This window comes from Phyllobates terribilis, unplaced genomic scaffold (genome assembly GCF_046119375.1).
Source record: "Phyllobates terribilis strain yellow unplaced genomic scaffold, ASM4611937v1 Scaffold_3__8_contigs__length_932513732, whole genome shotgun sequence".
Taxonomy (NCBI): domain Eukaryota; kingdom Metazoa; phylum Chordata; class Amphibia; order Anura; family Dendrobatidae; genus Phyllobates; species Phyllobates terribilis.
The window spans coordinates 36,029,670-36,049,524 of NW_027362763.1; the positions used below are offsets into that span (position 1 = coordinate 36,029,670).

The 19,855-nt window shown below is 44.4% G+C and overlaps 1 protein-coding gene across 1 annotated transcript; it reads left to right on the forward strand.

The window, feature by feature from the left end:
- The first annotated feature begins 298 nt into the window (after positions 1–298).
- LOC141257904 (taste receptor type 2 member 50-like) lies at positions 299–1,313 on the forward strand. The gene has a single exon (XM_073672910.1). The coding sequence runs from the start codon at positions 332–334 to the stop codon at positions 1,259–1,261; it is 930 nt and encodes a 309-aa protein (XP_073529011.1). The 5' UTR covers positions 299–331; the 3' UTR covers positions 1,262–1,313.
- The last annotated feature ends 18,542 nt before the right edge of the window (positions 1,314–19,855 follow it).

The window sequence follows — 19,855 nt, forward strand, 5'->3', positions numbered from 1 at the left end:
TTTAAAAACTGCATTTTGTGTATGCTTGTGTTATCTTTGTCTAATATTTACATTTGTTTTGTGATCAGAAACATTTAATTGTGACAAACATGCAAAATAATAATAAATCAGGAAGGGGGCAAACACTTTTTCACGCCACTGTATATACAAGCTTCTGATAACATCCACATGTGAGCACTTAGTCAAATTTCATCATGAACTTATTTGCTTAGCATTTTATAACTTTGTGCTTTTTCCATTCTCATTTGCATCACCCATTGGAATATATACTATGGGACAACTGTCAACTCTCAGATGAATAATCTACAACGCTGGAGACTTCACCACTTCTATGGAGGAAGACTCATTTATTGCTGTCATTGTTGCAATAGGTTTCCTCTATGTCTCAGGTCTAGTGATACACTCATTCGTTATAGGAGTCAATGTCACTGACTGGCTGAAGAGAAGACCTTTGACCACCGCTGAACACATCATCACTTTTCTCTTTATAGCTAAACTTCATTTTCAATTGTTTGGCCTGGTGGATACAATATGGAGCATTTTCTGGGAAGAAATATCTGTGACATATATGATAACTTCTAATTTAGCTGATTGGACCTTGCACGCCAGCGTATGGCTATCAGCCCTACTCTCTGTTGTCTACTGCTTAAAAATATGTCACTTTCACAATCCCGTAATTACGCATGTTAAAAGGATTATATCGTCCGGTATCTTCCCATTGATTACTGCCTGTGTGCTGATTTCTGCTGGCTATTCTTCCACATGTCTCCTAATTAATCTATTTACCAGTCCAAACAAATCATATGAAAATGAGACATTCGAGAACACAGTTGACAATTGGGAATATCATCTGGATTTATTTTTCTATGTTGTGATCATTACCATTTCCTTTGTGTCATCAACCCTCATAATAATCACTCTGTGCCATCACGTGTATCAAATGAGATCAAACCAAAACCTGTCTAAGCATTTGGTTGCATATTTTAAGACTATCAAGTTTACAATTGTCTCTTTCCTCAGCTGCCTGTTGTGCATTGTCATTGGTATCACCGTAAAATCCTGGATCAACACAATTGGCTTTGAATGGGTTTATTTATTATGGAATGTATTTTGGAATCTTCAATCTATTTGCCTGATCTGGGTAACCACAAGATTAAGGAACCGGTTTCCTCAAATTTTCCTGACTGGAGCCAATTGTTTTCTCAACCGAATAAGTTCGAAACCCAACAATGGAGTTCAAATAGAGACAATGTCTCCATGACTTTACACCCAAAACCCAAGTGATCAAAGTAGAAGTGCAACTTATTAGTAATAAAATCTTAAAGTTTGACAATTTTATTTTTTTGTGTGGACAAAAATATTAAGCTTCATTGTTTTGTAGGTAAGTTGTTTATGGGGGCTTGTCACAGAATACAAAAATAGTGAAACAATTGTTCTATGAATGAGGTGAGAGCTTTTCTTACTTCGTGAATTGCTCAATATTTTAGTCAAGACTATGGTTAGCTAAGGTTAACCTTAAAATTTTTTGTAAGTAGCGTAACAGACATGATAAAAGTGTATATTGCTACACTCTCTTAAAAAAAAAAAAAAAAAAATTGGAATTGCTTTAGCATTTCCAATACATTTTTGGTATTGCAGCTATATACATTCACCCCAATGTTTCTGGAAAAATTACAGTTTTTAGTTTTTATGGTGTCTCTACACCTGAGACAAAAGCTGTGAATAGTGAGAGAAAGTTTTAACGCTCAAAACAACCTACCAAGCAAAGGTCAGTACTTGTTTAGTCTTGACCTGATCTTGACACCTCATATGGGCCAGATGTTATACAGCGGGGACAATGGGACTGGATGTTATAGACTGGGGGGGTAATGGGCCAGATGTTACACACCTGGGGCAATGAGACTGGATGTTATAGACTGGGGGGTAATGGGCCAGATGTTATACACCTGGGGTAATGGGACTGGATGTTATAGACTGGGGGGTAATGGGCCAGATGTTTTACACCTGGGGCAATGGGACTGGATGTTATAGACTGGGGGGTAATGGACCAGATGTTACACACCTGGGGCAATGGGACTGGATGTTATAGACTGGGGGGTAATGGGCCATATGTTATACACCTGGGGCAATGGGACTGGATGTTATAGACTGGGGGGTAATGGGCCAAATGTTATACACCTGGGACAATGAGACTGGATATTATAGACTGGAGGGATAATGGACCAGATGTTATACACCTGGGGCAATGGGACTGGGTGTTATAGACTGGGGGATAATGGGCCAGATGTTATACACCTGGTCAATGGGACTGGGTGTTATAGATTGGCGGGTAATGGGCCAGATGTTATACACCTGGGGCAATGAGACTGGGTATTATAGACTGGGGGGTATTGGGCCAGATGTTATACACCTGGGGCAATGGGACTGGATGTTATAGACTGGGGGGTAATGGGCCAGATGTTATACACCGGGAGCAATGGAACTAGATGTTATAGACTGGGGGGTAATGGGCCAGATGTTACACAGCAGGGGCAATGGGACTGAATGTTATGGACTGGGGGGTAATGGGCCAGATGCTATACACCTGGGGAAATGTGACTGGATGTTATAGACTGGGGGGTAATGGGCCAGATGTTATACACCTGGGGCAATGGGACTTAATGTTATAGACTGGGGGGGGTAATGGGCCAGATGTTATATACCTGGGGAAATGGGACAGGATGTCATAGACTGAGGGTTAATGGGCCAGATGTATACACCTGGGCAATGGGACTGGATGTTATATACTGGGGGGTAATGGGCCAGATGTTATACACCTGGGGCAATGTGATTGTATGTTATAGACTGGGGGGTTAATGGGCCAGATGTTATACACCTGGGGCAATGGGACTGGATGTTATAGACTGGGGGGTAATGGGCCATATGTTATACACCTGGGGCAATGGGACAGAATGTTATAGACTGGGGGATAATGGGCCAGATGTTATACACCTGGGGCAATTGGACTGGATGTTATAGACTTGGGGGTAATGGGCCAGATGTTATACACCTGGGGCAATGGGACTGGATGTTATAGACTGGGGGAAATGGGCCAGATGTTATACACCAGGGGCAATGGGACAGAATGTTATCGACTGGGGGGTAATGGGCCAGATGTTATACACCTGGGGCAATTGGACTGGATGTTATAGACTTGGGGGTAATGGGCCAGATGTTATACACCTGGGGCAATGGGACTGGATGTTATAGACTGGGGGAAATGGGCCAGATGTTATACACCAGGGGCAATGGGACAGAATGTTATCGACTGGGGGGTAATGGGCCAGATGTTATACACTGGGGGCAATGGGACTGGATGTTATAGACTGGGGGGGTAATGAGCCAGATGTTATATACCTGGGGCAATGGGACTGTATGTTATAGACTGGGGGGTAATGGGCCAAATATTATACATCGAGGGCAATGGGACTGGATGTTATAGACTGGGGGGGTAATGGGCCAGATGTTATACACCTGGGGCAGTAGGACTGAATGCTATAGACTGGGGGATAATGGGCCAGATGTTATACAACTGGGGCAATGGGACTGTATGTTATAGACTGGGGGGTAATGGGCCAGATGTTATACACCTGGGGCAATGGGACTTGATGTTATTAACTGGAGGGGTCATGGGCCAGATGTTATACACTGGGGGCAATTGGACTGAATGTTATAGACTGGAGGGGTAATGGGCCAGATGTTATACACTGGGGGCAATGGGCCTGGGTGTTATAGCCTGGGCCAGCGAGATTCAGAGGTGGGGCAAATCATGCTGGAGGAGTGGTCTCAGATCAGGGACCTATGCACCCTTCTGCACAGTTTTGAAATGGCAATGAAGATGTTTAATGCTGACGATGCCATTATCAGCATGACTATTCTGGTGATTTACATGCTGGAGCACATGTTAAACAGAATTCGGAGTCAGGTGGTGGCACAAGAGGAGGTGGAGGAAGTAGAGGAGGAGGAGATTTATGTGGAAAGGCTAACATCTTCAAGGTCCAGACGGTCGGCAGCACCAAGGCGGCAGGCATGTGAGGGTGGGGGAGATGATTTTACCAGGGCACATGGTAGCAGCCAAACTAGTGAGGAAGGTGCAGGAGCCCAGGAAGAAGTGGAGGATGAACTGATGGAAGACTCATCAGATGAGGGAGACCTTGATCACATTTCTGTTATGCAAGGTTGGGGGGAGAGGACAGAGGAAGGAAGCATGATTGTTACCTCGCCACCAACACAACAGGGACTTGGTGCTCCTGGATGCGCAAGACACATGAGTGCCTTCTTGCTGCACTACCAGCAACATGACCCTTGAATTGTGAGAATTAGAAATAATCCTGACTACTGGGTTGCCACACTGTTAGATCCCCGGTACAAAAGTAAATTTGCAGAAATTATTCCTGCCATAAGGGATGCATGCATGCAGGAGTATCAGCAGAGACTGTTGCAGAATCTTACATGTGCTTTTCCACAAAACACCAGTGGTGCATGTAGTGAATCTCACAGTTCCAACTTGCCAACCGTGAGACCGTCGAGTGTTCAGCACTCAAACCGTAACAGAAACACAATATCTGCTGGTAATATCAATTTTGCAGAATCAATTTACCACTTTTTAGCCCATCCTTTGCAAGGCCACAGGAGACAAGAAGTCTGACACATAGTCAACGCCTAGAGACAATGGTACAGGAGTATCTCCAAGTAAACATTGAAGCCATGACTGTGTCACTAGACCCTTGCTTTTTTTTATGCTTCCAATCTGGATAAATGGCCGGAGCTCGCCACTTACGCCTTGGAGATCTTGTCATGCCCCGCTGCCAGCGTTCTGTCTGAACGTGTGTTCAGCGCTGCTCTCCACTGATAATGTAGACAGACAAACGTTCACAAAGATGAACAAATCATGGATCCGAAACGACTTTTCTACCCCTGTGTCATCCTGGGGAGAGTAAAAGCTTGATGATTTGCTAAAATCACTTCACCAACCATTTTAAGCTTTAAAATTACTAATCATGTTTATCTGTAGCTTGGCTGGAAAATAATTTGGGCTTTGCAGCAGTGTGCAGTACTGATTCTATTAGGCCATCTATACTAAGCTCTACCAGATTTCAAATTAATAATAATTTTTAGCTGCATCTAGCCCGGAAAATAATTTTGGGGATCCTAGATGCGCAAGACACATGAGTGCCTTCTTGCTGCACTACCTGCAACATGACCCTCAGATTGTCAGAATTCGAAGTAATCCTGACTACTGGGTTGCCACACTCTTAGATCCCCCACACTCTTCGATCAACCTTTTCATTTTAATAAAGAACAAAAAAATGGTCATTTTTGAAATTATAAGCATTAGCACGTTATTAGAAACTGAAATCAAACAGTTTTCAACTCAAAAGTTTATTCTAGGTGATGTTACATTTGCACATAGGACCCCTTGTTCGAAAGGAGCTTCAGAACTGTCTCGTCCATTCAATTTGTCAGGTTTTGGATGGTTTCTGCTTCAATTGTTTTGCATGACGACAGAATACCCTCCCAGAGCTGTTGCTTAGATGTGAACTGCCTCCCGCCATCATAGACACTCCTCTTGATGATGCTCCAGAGGTTCTCAATGGGGTTGAGGTCAGGGGAGCATGAGGGTCACAACATAAGTTTGTCCCCTTTTATGCCCATATCAGCCAAAGATGCAGATGTGTTATGTGCAGCATGAGACGGTGCATTATCATGCATGAAAATGATCTTGCTGTGGAATACATGGTTCTTCTTCTTGAACCATGGCAGGAAGTGCTGTTTGAGAAACTCCACATACATTATGGTGTTCATCTTTACCCCTTCAGGGATCCTAAAGGGGCCGACAATCTCTCTCCCCATGATTCCAGCCCAAAACATTACTCCACCTCCTCCTTGTTGGCACCATAGCCGTGTTTGCGTGGGATGTCCATCAACCAGCCATCCTCCACTCCATCCATCTGGACCATCGAGCGTTGCACGGTACTCATCGGTGAACAAAACAGTTTTGAATTCAGTCTTCATGTATTGTTTGGCCCACTGGAGCCGGCTCTGCTTGCGTGCAGTGGATAGAGGAGGTCGACAGGATGGCGTACGCACAGCTGCAAACCTTAGAAGGACTCTACATCTTGTTGTTCGGGGTACGTTGGAGGCACCAGCAGCTTCAAAAACTTGTCTGCTGCTATGACAAGGCTTTTTTGCCGCTGCTCTTTTAGTCTGACGTAATTGCCTGTAGGAAAGAGTCCTCAATTTTCCCTTATCAGCACGCACACATGTGATCTGTGAATCAGCTACATACTTCTTGATTGTGCGATGATCAGGATGAAGTGTCTTGGCAATGTTGATTGTAGTCATGCCTTGACCTAAACACTCCACAATTTGTTGCTTCTCAGCAGCCGACACATCCTTTTTCTTTCCCGTTTTGGCAGAAAATATAGGCTGCTTAATAATGTGGGACAGCCTTCTTTAGTAGTCTTGCCTTTCATTGGACACACCTGCCAAACTAATTAGCACAGGTGTCTGCAATTGCTTAGAGTGATATACAGAGCCCTGACACACATCACCATCAATGAGTTTAACTGACAAACAAACAAATTCTTCCCTTATCACTCCTAAACACTTTTTGCATAATAATTTGGAACACAGTGTACATGTGCTTTTCCACAAAACACCAGTGGTTCACGTAGTGAATCTTACAGTTCTAACTTGCGAACCATGGTCTGTATGGAGTTGTTCAATAAAGGGCCCAAAATTAAGATAACATAGACGGGAGAGGTCTCTATGAATAGGAATTCCTAAGTATTTGATACCCTGTGAGGGCCAGGCAAAGGGAAAGTTTGACTGGATGGAATCCTGTATGGATTTGGGGAGGGAGACATCGAGGGCCTCAGACTTCGCTGCATTGATTTTAAAATTTGACCATGTAACAAAGTGATCTATTTCAGCCATAACAGCAGGGATGGATATATGTGATTGAGTGATATATACTAGGACATCATCAGCAAATACAGAGCACTTGCACTCGGTGCCTCCCACCTCAATCCACCTAATATTGGGGTTATGGCAAATTGATGAGATCAGGTGCTCCATCTCTAGGATGTATAAGAGAGTGGACAGAGGACATCCCTGCCTTGTCCCATTGGTGATTATGAAAGGTGATGAAAATGTTCTGATGCTCCCCCTGGACCTTGGGACGCCCGGAGGCGGACCCTTTTTGGTGGATGCTGGTGGTTGTAGTCTCCGTGGCAGCGACCCAGTTCCGTGGCTCAGGGCGGTCAAACCAGTGGCGGAACTATTTATGTGGTTTTGATGTTTAGATGTCCGACTACGCCACCTGTGGATTGCGGTTAGAGTGAACCGCCGCTGCAGGGCAGACCGTTGGGGCTGGTGTTGTGGGTACAGCAGAGTGTAGCATAACTCCCCACGGGATGAGTATAGCCTCAGGTAAGTGTATGTGGAGGATGGGGGTGATGGTGCAGGGCAGCAGCAGTAATGACACGGAGTCAGTGATGCAGTCCAGGGCCTTTACTCACAGTTCTTATTATCCAGACCACTTCTGCAGGTAACGGCTGCCCACGTCGTACTGTGCTCACCAGGTGAGGGGCTCAGACAACTCCCAGATAACTTTGGAGCGCTTCACAGGACCCCCTTTGTGTGTCCTTTATCTTGCCTTTCTTACCAACACTTCTGTCTGGCTGCCTCAGGCCTCCTCTAGGTAAACTTGGCCCCAGTTTCCCTGATCCTATGTGGTGCCTTCCTAGCGGGTGTAGCGAGGGGCTGCACCACATAAAATGTCACAGCCTCCGGTTTCTAGCTGAGGGTCGTTTCCTGCCTCCACTAGTTTCGGGTACCGGTCCCCCCTTTGGCCTGACCCCTCCACGCAGGTGGATTTGGGCGTGCGGTGGCGAATCGCCCATCCGCACCCCTTGGAACCCTTCGTTCCTCATTCCTGGAGCCTTCTCCGCTCCTCTTCCTTCCTTCTCCCTCTTCCAGGCCTGGGCCTCTGTTACTAGGCCCGCCTCCGGAGCAGAGCTCATGCAGAACCCCTGCTCCCTGTCACTTCTGCTCAGACTTCTCTGCACTGAACTAAGATGGTGCCCACCTTTTATACTCCCTTCTCAATGCACCCAGGAACTGCTTCCTCCCTGCTCCTGCACTACAGGGTTCCCCTTTCTCAGTGTTCCCTCCCCCCACTCCAGTCAGGGACAGAGACTGTCGTGCCCATCTCAGGGGCATATTGGTCGCCCTGCTCCACGGCCATGTGGTGTAATGCATGCAGGTGTCGGGGTCCTGATCCACACACCATCCTTACCTGAGAGTGAGATATCACACCTCTGGGTGAGGTGCAATACCTCTGTAGCAACCGAGCCCTCGGGGTGCTACAGTTCCATTTATCTTCAGCCTAGGTGATGTATTGCGATAAAGGGCCGTGATTTTGGCTATAAAAGGGTCCCCTAGACCCCTACCCCAAGCTTTTTAAGAGAATAATATATGGCGTGCCTGGAGACTCTATGGAATGCTTTCTCAGCATCCAACAAGAGTATCTAATTACAAATTTTTAACTGCATCTTGCCCAGGAAATACTTTGTGCCTACTAGCAGTGTCTGCTAGTCAGCGGATTATCCCAGCTGTTAAGCAAGCTACACCACCTGTAGTTTGGACACTTAATTTTTTCAAAGGAAATGCTTCGGGCCCCCGGGATACTCAGTGAAGAGCATCAGGAGGCACCCCAAGGCAAAGGGGCTTCGACTGGCGGTAGGACGCCTTGTGGTGGACCGCCGTGCTCGATCCTTATAAAATCTTTTTAACTGCAGAAGCTTTATTGGACGCTACTGGAGCTGGAATTATGCGGCTGCTGGCATGAGACTTGCCCTCCAATAGATCCTTGTAAAAGGATTTAAAGTGTATTCATTCAAATTAGAGAGAAAATTTAAATTAAAAAGCTTAGAGCTGCCTCCACCACAGGGGGGCTCGCTCGACCCACCAGCGGACAGGCACCAGTATTGGGAGAGGGAGGCTGGCCGTCAGGGTCCACCGCAGCTCTAGCACAAACCCGGCGACACGGAGGTCGCACAGGCAGGAACGGACTGGCCTTATCGGCTTCGCACTCTTTTGTTTTTAGAAGTGCAATGCATGGCTATATCTGTGTCTCCCCCTCCATTTACTCCTCCACCTCTTTTCTTTTCACATGACTATATGTACTTCTCACTTTTCCATGTGTTAGTTGTGTCTTCTGAGCAGTTTGTCAGGTTTTGGACACCTTTGAAGGTGTTTTCTATGTGTTTCTATGTGTTTTAGTTTGCCAGCCATTGGTTTTAACGGTGTACCAAGGTGTTCCACGAACAGTTCGACGAACAGCTTGGCGAACATACCAGTGTTCGACAAACCGAACCGAACTCGAACACTACGTGGGTGGCTCAACACTATTTTCCACCACACTTAGCATTTTGCAATTAGCCAAGAAAGTTCTCCTTTGGTCTTATCTGACCCGAATACCTTCTTCCACATGCACGCTGTTTCCCATAAAAGTGCATATGGGACTTCTTATGGCTTGCTTTCCAAAATAACTTCCTTTGAGTTACTCTTCCAGAAAGGTCAGATTTGTGGAGTATAGGAGCTCTATATGAGTGTAGATTCTCTGAGCATTCTACAGTAGCAGTAAATTATATGAGACTTCTAAAATCTCATTAACACTGTACATTTTTTTCATAGTGTGTTTGACCCTATGGTGCATTTTATCTTTTCAAAAGCAGCATGTCATCTTTCAGACTTTTTACTGCAGTTTTTTCCCATTAAGATCAAAATGGCTTTGAACCCAAAAAAAAAGTTAAACAGGTATAAAAAAAGTTTCAAAAACTTAACTCTTCCTGCTTTTTTTGTCCATAGCCTGTGTTTTTATGCAGAAAAAAATGCACCAAAACAGCTTCACGTGACCATACCCCTAAGACCATTTCCCACTTAGTGTAAAACAGGTGTTTTTTAAGCTGTTTTATTTTCTGCAGAAACTCTTTTGCATTTGCTCTGCATAACTGTCCAAACAAAGTTGATGAGGCTTTTTTGAAAACTCACACTCATTGTGCTTTTCTCATCATTTATCTTCCACAGGTTCAGTGCTGGGTCTCTTCTGCTGCTCACAGTGTCTGTGTTGTTTTCTAAATGCTGATCATCACATCCAGGGACAAACAGGCCCACCGGAGGATCGGGAAAACCCCTGATGGGCCCCGGGTTCCGATGGCCATGCCCCCAAGCCCCGCCCCCTACCCACCCTGGGCCCTGTACAGAGAACAGAGGGCCTCCCCGTTTCGCTAATCATTTCAGCAGCACTGCCGATATGATTAGTGATGGGCCCTCTGCAGCCACAATGCCTCCTCTGCACAGCGCGACACTGCCGGCGCGTGCACAGGAGGTCAGTCTCAGGGCAATGACGTCATCGCCCTGGGACTGCTTCCTGTGCGCGCTGTGGAGGACGGATCCAGCGTCACCCCAGGCAGCGGCTGCAGGCCTGCAGCTAATCTCGACACGTGAGTATGAGAAGAGGGGGGGAGAACCCCTGGCCTAGGACCCCTGGCCGAGGCTGGCACTAAATAATACTGGTCAATGGGCATGATTATCATCATGCCCATTACCCAGCATGTCCTGCTGCCAGCCTCTGTTTACTGTTACTATGCCCAGCAGCATGTACTACCACCAGTGGCTGGCAGGACATGCTGGGTGGACATGATAGTACCACGGAGGCTGGCAGAACATACTAGGCATGAATCATGCCTGCCTAGTATGTCTTGCCAGCCTCTGTGGTACTATCATGCCAACCTGGCATGTCCTGCCAGCCACTGGTGGGGGTGTTGTATTATCATGCTAGTACTACTACCACCAGTGGCTGGCTGGCAGGACTTGCCGGGTGGGCATGATAGTACCACAGAGGCTGGCAAGACATACTAGGCATGAATCATGCCTAGTATGTCCTGCCAGCCAATGGTGGTACCATCATACATGCCCATTGCCCATTTTGTTTTTTATTAAAGATGGAGTCCCTACATGTGTTTTGTGTTTTATTTTTATTAAAAAAAAATTTCTCTGTGTTGTGGTTTTTTTTTCTGTTTACTAGAAATTCATGGTGTCCATGTCTAATTTGGCGTGACGCCATGAATTTCAGGCTTAGTACAAGCTGATAATACAAAGCTGGTACTAACCCCATTATTACCCAGTGTGCCACCCCCAACAGGACCATTGGAAGGGCCGGATAGAGTGCCTGCAAATGGCGATACGATGAATGCGCCAATTCCAGGGGTGGCTGCGGACTGCCGTTTTCAGTGTGGGGGGCCCAGAATGCTTGGGCCTTACCATGCTGAGAATCACAGCCCCCAGCTGCCTGGTTTTACCTGGCTGGCGATCAAAATATGACGGGAGCCCACGCATTTTTTATTTAAATTATTTTTTAAAATAATTAAAAAAAAACATTGGGCTTTCCTGACTTTTGATCAGCAGCCACAGTAAAGCTAGGCAGCTGGAGGTTGCAGCCCATAGCTGTCTGCTTTATCTGCGCTGAGAATCAAAAATTCTGCGGAGCGCTGTGTCATTTTTGTTTTATTATTTATTTATTTTCACACTTCTATATGTGTGACAGTCCCAACAGCTAATCACAGACGCTGACACAGAGAATGGGTATCGATGATTGGCTGCTTGAGTAACCTGAAAGCAGCCCATACATAGTACCATACTAGAATATACGGGCTAATTGTACATTACTCGAACAGCCATCACCGACGCCCATCCTCTTTGACACCATCTGCGATTGGCTGTTGGGTCTGTCACATATAGAAGTGTGAAAAGAATTTTTAAAAACGATGTAGCCCTCCGCAGAATTTTTGATTCTCACCGCAGATAAAGCATGGGCTGCCACCCCCAGCTGCCTGGCTTTACCTTGGCTGGCGATCAAAAGGCAGAAAAGCCAAATATTTGTTTTAAACTTCTTTAACATTTTTTTTTTTTTTTTAAAATGCATGGGCTCCCGCCATATGTTAATTGCCAGCCAGATAAAACAAGGCAACTGGGGGCTGGAATTCGCACCATGGTAAGGCCCAAGTGTTCTTGGCCCCCCACAATGAAAATCGCAGCCCGCAGCCACCCCTGAAAATGGTGCATTCATCATAGCACCATTTTCAGGTGCTTTACCTGGCTCTTCCAGCAGCCCTGGTGGTAAGTGGCACCCTGGGTAATAATAGGGTTAGTACCAGGCCAGCTTTATATTATCAGCTGGTACTAAGCCCGAAATTCATGGTGTCACCCCAAATTAGACATAGTCACCATCAATTTCTAGTAAACAGAAAAAAAATGACAGAATTTTTTTTTTTATTAAAAATAAAACACATTAAGGGACTCCATCTTTAATAAAGAAAAATCCTCACTCCAACGTAATCCATAGGTCTTCTGTCTTCAGCTCTGCTACATCTTTGAAATCAGACAAATATGTCTTCTGACAGAGATGAGCAGGCACAGAATGACACTGGAGCACTGTTACTGTGTAGTGCGGCACTATGTTGCTTTTTTGTCATTTCATGTAGTGTAGAAGTCTTGGGAAAAGTGTGGATTGTGCTCTGGAAGAGATCAGTTATAGCTAACTATGTTATTTTCTGCAGAGAAAAGTCCTGCATAGAAGATGTTATATATCGGTCTGCGACAGATAAAGAACTTGTGAGTATGCGTATTACCTATACTCACACGCTGACATTATATGCAAAGCTCCTGTGTATAATATCAATGGTGATCATTGCATTACCTGTACACTGACACTATATACAGAGCTTCTGTGTATAATGTCACTGGTGATCACTGTATTTCCTTTACACTGACACTACATGCAGAGCTCCTGTGTATAATGTCACTGGTGATGACTGTATCACCTGTACACTATATACAGAGCTCCTGTGTATAATGTCACTGGTGGTGACTGTATAACCTGTACACTATATACAGAGCTCCTGTGTATAATGTCACTGGTGATCACTGTATTTCCTTTAGACTGACACTACATGCAGAGCTCCTGTGTATAATGTCACTGGTGGTGACTGTATAACCTGTACACTATATACAGAGCTCCTGTGTATAATGTCACTGGTGATCACTGTATTTCCTTTACACTGACACTACATGCAGAGCTCCTGTGTATAATGTCACTGGTGATGACTGTATCACCTGTACACTATATACAGAGCTCCTGTGTATAATGTCACTGGTGGTGACTGTATAACCTGTACACTATATACAGAGCTCCTGTGTATAATGTCACTGGTGATCACTGTATAACCTGTACGCTGACCCAATATACAGAGCTTTTTTACATTTTTATGATTTTAGTATTATTTGTCACTATGTGGCAGCATTATGTGCTTTGGTCATGACATGACGATATTTGTCCCTTGTATGTGGTATTATTCGGTCACTATGTGGTGGTAATATGTTAATATGTGGTCTCATGGTGTGTCAGTATCTATACCTTGTATCTGGTAGCATTTGATCACTATGTGGTGGTATTATGTGCTTTAGTCATGGTGCGGCTGTATTTGTGCCTTGTATGTGGCATTATTTGGGCACTATGTGGTGGTAATATGTGATCTGGTCACGGTGTGGTGGTATTTCTGCCTTCTATCTGGTAATATTGGTCTTGGTAGAGTGGATTGTGGTTGGTCATTTGTTTTATCTGATATCAATAAGGGGAAACCTCTTTATTTGCAATAGATATAATGGGTATAACGGCTAACAGGTATTTGCAAATAGCTGAAGAGTGGGTTGGCCTGGGTGGGTGGGCCCCTGGAGTAAATTTTCCTGGTGGGCCCCAAACACCGCAGTCCGGTGCTGATCACATCAACAGCTCTTCAGTCAATAACTGAGCTCAGCAGCTCGTGGAATCATCGGGCAGGCCCACCGAGTTCAGTGACCGGCTGCATTGTTGTTCATTTGACGTCAGTCCTGCAGACAATACCAGAAACCTGCAGCAGATATGAAGACTTAGCACTGGAACGGGTGACGGTGAGGAAAGAACTTTTTTTTGTTTTAAAACCTGAGGCCCTCAGGTTCATGCTCAGAAACCCTCCAATGTGGCCAAATTACAACAATTATGCAAAGATGAGTGGTCAAAATTCCTCCAGAGTGTTGAAAAAGACTCATTGCAAGTTATCGCAAACTCTTGATTGCAGTTGTTGCTGCTAAGGGCTGAACCAGTTACTAGGTTTAGGAGGCAAACACTTTTTTCTTCACACAGGGCCCTGTAGGTTTGGATTTCTTTTTCCCTTAATAATAAAGTCATTCATTTAAAAACTGCATTTTGTGTATGCTTGTGTTATCTTTGTCTAATATTTACATTTGTTTTGTGATCAGAAACATTTAATTGTGACAAACATGCAAAATAATAATAAATCAGGAAGGGGGCAAACACTTTTTCACGCCACTGTATATACAAGCTTCTGATAACATCCACATGTGAGCACTTAGTCAAATTTCATCATGAACTTATTTGCTTAGCATTTTATAACTTTGTGCTTTTTCCATTCTCATTTGCATCACCCATTGGAATATATACTATGGGACAACTGTCAACTCTCAGATGAATAATCTACAACGCTGGAGACTTCACCACTTCTATGGAGGAAGACTCATTTATTGCTGTCATTGTTGCAATAGGTTTCCTCTATGTCTCAGGTCTAGTGATACACTCATTCGTTATAGGAGTCAATGTCACTGACTGGCTGAAGAGAAGACCTTTGACCACCGCTGAACACATCATCACTTTTCTCTTTATAGCTAAACTTCATTTTCAATTGTTTGGCCTGGTGGATACAATATGGAGCATTTTCTGGGAAGAAATATCTGTGACATATATGATAACTTCTAATTTAGCTGATTGGACCTTGCACGCCAGCGTATGGCTATCAGCCCTACTCTCTGTTGTCTACTGCTTAAAAATATGTCACTTTCACAATCCCGTAATTACGCATGTTAAAAGGATTATATCGTCCGGTATCTTCCCATTGATTACTGCCTGTGTGCTGATTTCTGCTGGCTATTCTTCCACATGTCTCCTAATTAATCTATTTACCAGTCCAAACAAATCATATGAAAATGAGACATTCGAGAACACAGTTGACAATTGGGAATATCATCTGGATTTATTTTTCTATGTTGTGATCATTACCATTTCCTTTGTGTCATCAACCCTCATAATAATCACTCTGTGCCATCACGTGTATCAAATGAGATCAAACCAAAACCTGTCTAAGCATTTGGTTGCATATTTTAAGACTATCAAGTTTACAATTGTCTCTTTCCTCAGCTGCCTGTTGTGCATTGTCATTGGTATCACCGTAAAATCCTGGATCAACACAATTGGCTTTGAATGGGTTTATTTATTATGGAATGTATTTTGGAATCTTCAATCTATTTGCCTGATCTGGGTAACCACAAGATTAAGGAACCGGTTTCCTCAAATTTTCCTGACTGGAGCCAATTGTTTTCTCAACCGAATAAGTTCGAAACCCAACAATGGAGTTCAAATAGAGACAATGTCTCCATGACTTTACACCCAAAACCCAAGTGATCAAAGTAGAAGTGCAACTTATTAGTAATAAAATCTTAAAGTTTGACAATTTTATTTTTTTGTGTGGACAAAAATATTAAGCTTCATTGTTTTGTAGGTAAGTTGTTTATGGGGGCTTGTCACAGAATACAAAAATAGTGAAACAATTGTTCTATGAATGAGGTGAGAGCTTTTCTTACTTCGTGAATTGCTCAATATTTTAGTCAAGACTATGGTTAGCTAAGGTTAACCTTAAAATTTTTTGTAAGTAGCGTAACAGACATGATAAAAGTGTATATTGCTACACTCTCTTAAAAAAAAAAAAAAAAAAATTGGAATTGCTTTAGCATTTCCAATACATTTTTGGTATTGCAGCTATATACATTCACCCCAATGTTTCTGGAAAAATTACAGTTTTTAGTTTTTATGGTGTCTCTACACCTGAGACAAAAGCTGTGAATAGTGAGAGAAAGTTTTAACGCTCAAAACAACCTACCAAGCAAAGGTCAGTACTTGTTTAGTCTTGACCTGATCTTGACACCTCATATGGGCCAGATGTTATACAGCGGGGACAATGGGACTGGATGTTATAGACTGGGGGGGTAATGGGCCAGATGTTACACACCTGGGGCAATGAGACTGGATGTTATAGACTGGGGGGTAATGGGCCAGATGTTATACACCTGGGGTAATGGGACTGGATGTTATAGACTGGGGGGTAATGGGCCAGATGTTTTACACCTGGGGCAATGGGACTGGATGTTATAGACTGGGGGGTAATGGACCAGATGTTACACACCTGGGGCAATGGGACTGGATGTTATAGACTGGGGGGTAATGGGCCATATGTTATACACCTGGGGCAATGGGACTGGATGTTATAGACTGGGGGGTAATGGGCCAAATGTTATACACCTGGGACAATGAGACTGGATATTATAGACTGGAGGGATAATGGACCAGATGTTATACACCTGGGGCAATGGGACTGGGTGTTATAGACTGGGGGATAATGGGCCAGATGTTATACACCTGGTCAATGGGACTGGGTGTTATAGATTGGCGGGTAATGGGCCAGATGTTATACACCTGGGGCAATGAGACTGGGTATTATAGACTGGGGGGTATTGGGCCAGATGTTATACACCTGGGGCAATGGGACTGGATGTTATAGACTGGGGGGTAATGGGCCAGATGTTATACACCGGGAGCAATGGAACTAGATGTTATAGACTGGGGGGTAATGGGCCAGATGTTACACAGCAGGGGCAATGGGACTGAATGTTATGGACTGGGGGGTAATGGGCCAGATGCTATACACCTGGGGAAATGTGACTGGATGTTATAGACTGGGGGGTAATGGGCCAGATGTTATACACCTGGGGCAATGGGACTTAATGTTATAGACTGGGGGGGGTAATGGGCCAGATGTTATATACCTGGGGAAATGGGACAGGATGTCATAGACTGAGGGTTAATGGGCCAGATGTATACACCTGGGCAATGGGACTGGATGTTATATACTGGGGGGTAATGGGCCAGATGTTATACACCTGGGGCAATGTGACTGTATGTTATAGACTGGGGGGTTAATGGGCCAGATGTTATACACCTGGGGCAATGGGACTGGATGTTATAGACTGGGGGGTAATGGGCCATATGTTATACACCTGGGGCAATGGGACAGAATGTTATAGACTGGGGGATAATGGGCCAGATGTTATACACCTGGGGCAATTGGACTGGATGTTATAGACTTGGGGGTAAAGGGCCAGATGTTATACACCTGGGGCAATGGGACTGGATGTTATAGACTGGGGGAAATGGGCCAGATGTTATACACCAGGGGCAATGGGACAGAATGTTATCGACTGGGGGGTAATGGGCCAGATGTTATACACCTGGGGCAATTGGACTGGATGTTATAGACTTGGGGGTAATGGGCCAGATGTTATACACCTGGGGCAATGGGACTGGATGTTATAGACTGGGGGAAATGGGCCAGATGTTATACACCAGGGGCAATGGGACAGAATGTTATCGACTGGGGGGTAATGGGCCAGATGTTATACACTGGGGGCAATGGGACTGGATGTTATAGACTGGGGGGGTAATGAGCCAGATGTTATATACCTGGGGCAATGGGACTGTATGTTATAGACTGGGGGGTAATGGGCCAAATATTATACATCGAGGGCAATGGGACTGGATGTTATAGACTGGGGGGTAATGGGCCAGATGTTATACACCTGGGGCAGTAGGACTGAATGCTATAGACTGGGGGATAATGGGCCAGATGTTATACAACTGGGGCAATGGGACTGTATGTTATAGACTGGGGGGTAATGGGCCAGATGTTATACACCTGGGGCAATGGGACTTGATGTTATTAACTGGAGGGGTCATGGGCCAGATGTTATACACTGGGGGCAATTGGACTGAATGTTATAGACTGGAGGGGTAATGGGCCAGATGTTATACACTGGGGGCAATGGGCCTGGGTGTTATAGACTGGGGGGTAATAGTCCAGATTTTATACACCGAGGGCAATGGGACTGGGTGTTATAGACTGGGGGCTAATGGGTCAGATGTTATACACCTGGGGCAATGGGACTGGATGTTATAGACTGGAGGGGTAATGGGCCAGATGTTATACACCTGGGGCAATGTGACTGGATGTTATAGACTGGAAGGGAAATGGGCCAGATGTTATACACCTGGGGCAATGGGACTGGATGTTATAGACTGGAGGGGTAATGGGCCAGATGTTGTACACCGGGGGCAATGGGACTGGGTGTTATATACTGGGGGGTAATGGGCCAGATGTTATACACCTAGGGCAATAACCACACGTTATCTTATCAACCATGTGACGGGACAGACTTTGGACTCATATGTGGCTAATTTGAATTGTTATTACTGATATTAACTATATGTCTTAGAATAATATTCCCAAATAAACACTGAGTCAAGTAGTCAAATTTAATCACATTCTTTAACTTTATCCAAACTTCTTTTACTGTTTTTTTCTATTACTATTTGTATCCAGCATTGCAATATACCCAATATATATCTTCAGAATAATCAATGAGTCATCTACATTGCTCAACAGTAAAAGTCATATAAAGTATTAGGCAGATCCTCATTTATTGAACAAAACTTTTCTGTCTTGCTGCATCAGTCATCTGAGATATTAGTCTATTAATACATTTGATGATAGTTGGAGTCAATGTGACAGCCCGCCTGAAGAGGAGGCTTCTGACCACTGTGGACCACATCATCACCTCTCTTATCTTGCTGTCTCCAAGTTCATCAGTTTATTTGTCATCACAATTTAATATAGTGTTTTTTTACACCAGAATTGTCTATGACTCTCATAGTAAGCATTCATTTCATTTGTTTCTTTTCCATTTATTCCATTTTCCTTTTTCTCCATTCTACTCTATGGTCTTATACTTGAAGATTTTAAACTTTCACAATCCTTTATTTTCAAGGGTGAAAAAAATGCTATCAGAAAAGATTATCTGGATAATTACTGGTATTAAATACATATGAACAGATGGATATGTGGAGGATCAAGTTTGAGTCAAATTCCCTGAAATTTGCATTTTCGTTTGAATTAGAAAATTTTCATATTTGACTTGTGGTTCAACAAAAAGAAAAACTTACCCAGCACCATTTCCCATACTGCTGAAGCATCAGATATCGGCTTACGTCATTTTGCATGGCTGCTTGAGCCTCCCCATAATGCCCTGCAGCTGTGACATCTAGCGGATTATCATACCTTGTACAGTGGAGGTCAACACTGTGGCCATCAGAGATCAATGGTCCCTAGCAGAGCACAGTTGGTAAGGCAGAGTCATTTTCCATTTCCATAGTTAAAGGGTAAGTCTCTCTCTAGAGTGTAAGCTCTTATGGTCAGCGGGGTCTTCTCTCTCCTGTAGAGTGTAAGCTCTTATAGTCAGCGGGTTTCCTCTCTCTCCTGTAGAGTGTAAGCTCTTATGGTCAGCGGGCTCATCTCTCTCCTGTAGAGTGTAAGCTCTTATGATCAGTGGGCTCATCGCTCTCTCTCCTGTAGAGTGTAAGCTCTTATGGTCAGTGGACTCATCTCTCTGTCTCCTGTAGAGTGTAAGATCTTATGGTCAGCGGGGTCCTCTCTCTCCTGTAGAGTGTAAGCTCTTATGGTCAGCGGGCTCATCTCTCTGTCTCCTGTAGAGTGTGAGCTCTTATGGTAAGCAGGATCCTCTCTCTCCTCTA

Coding starts and splice junctions, on each gene's coding strand:
- LOC141257904 (XM_073672910.1), top strand. CDS start 332: ATGGAGGAAGACTCATTTATTGCTGTCATTGTTGCAATAGGTTTCCTC.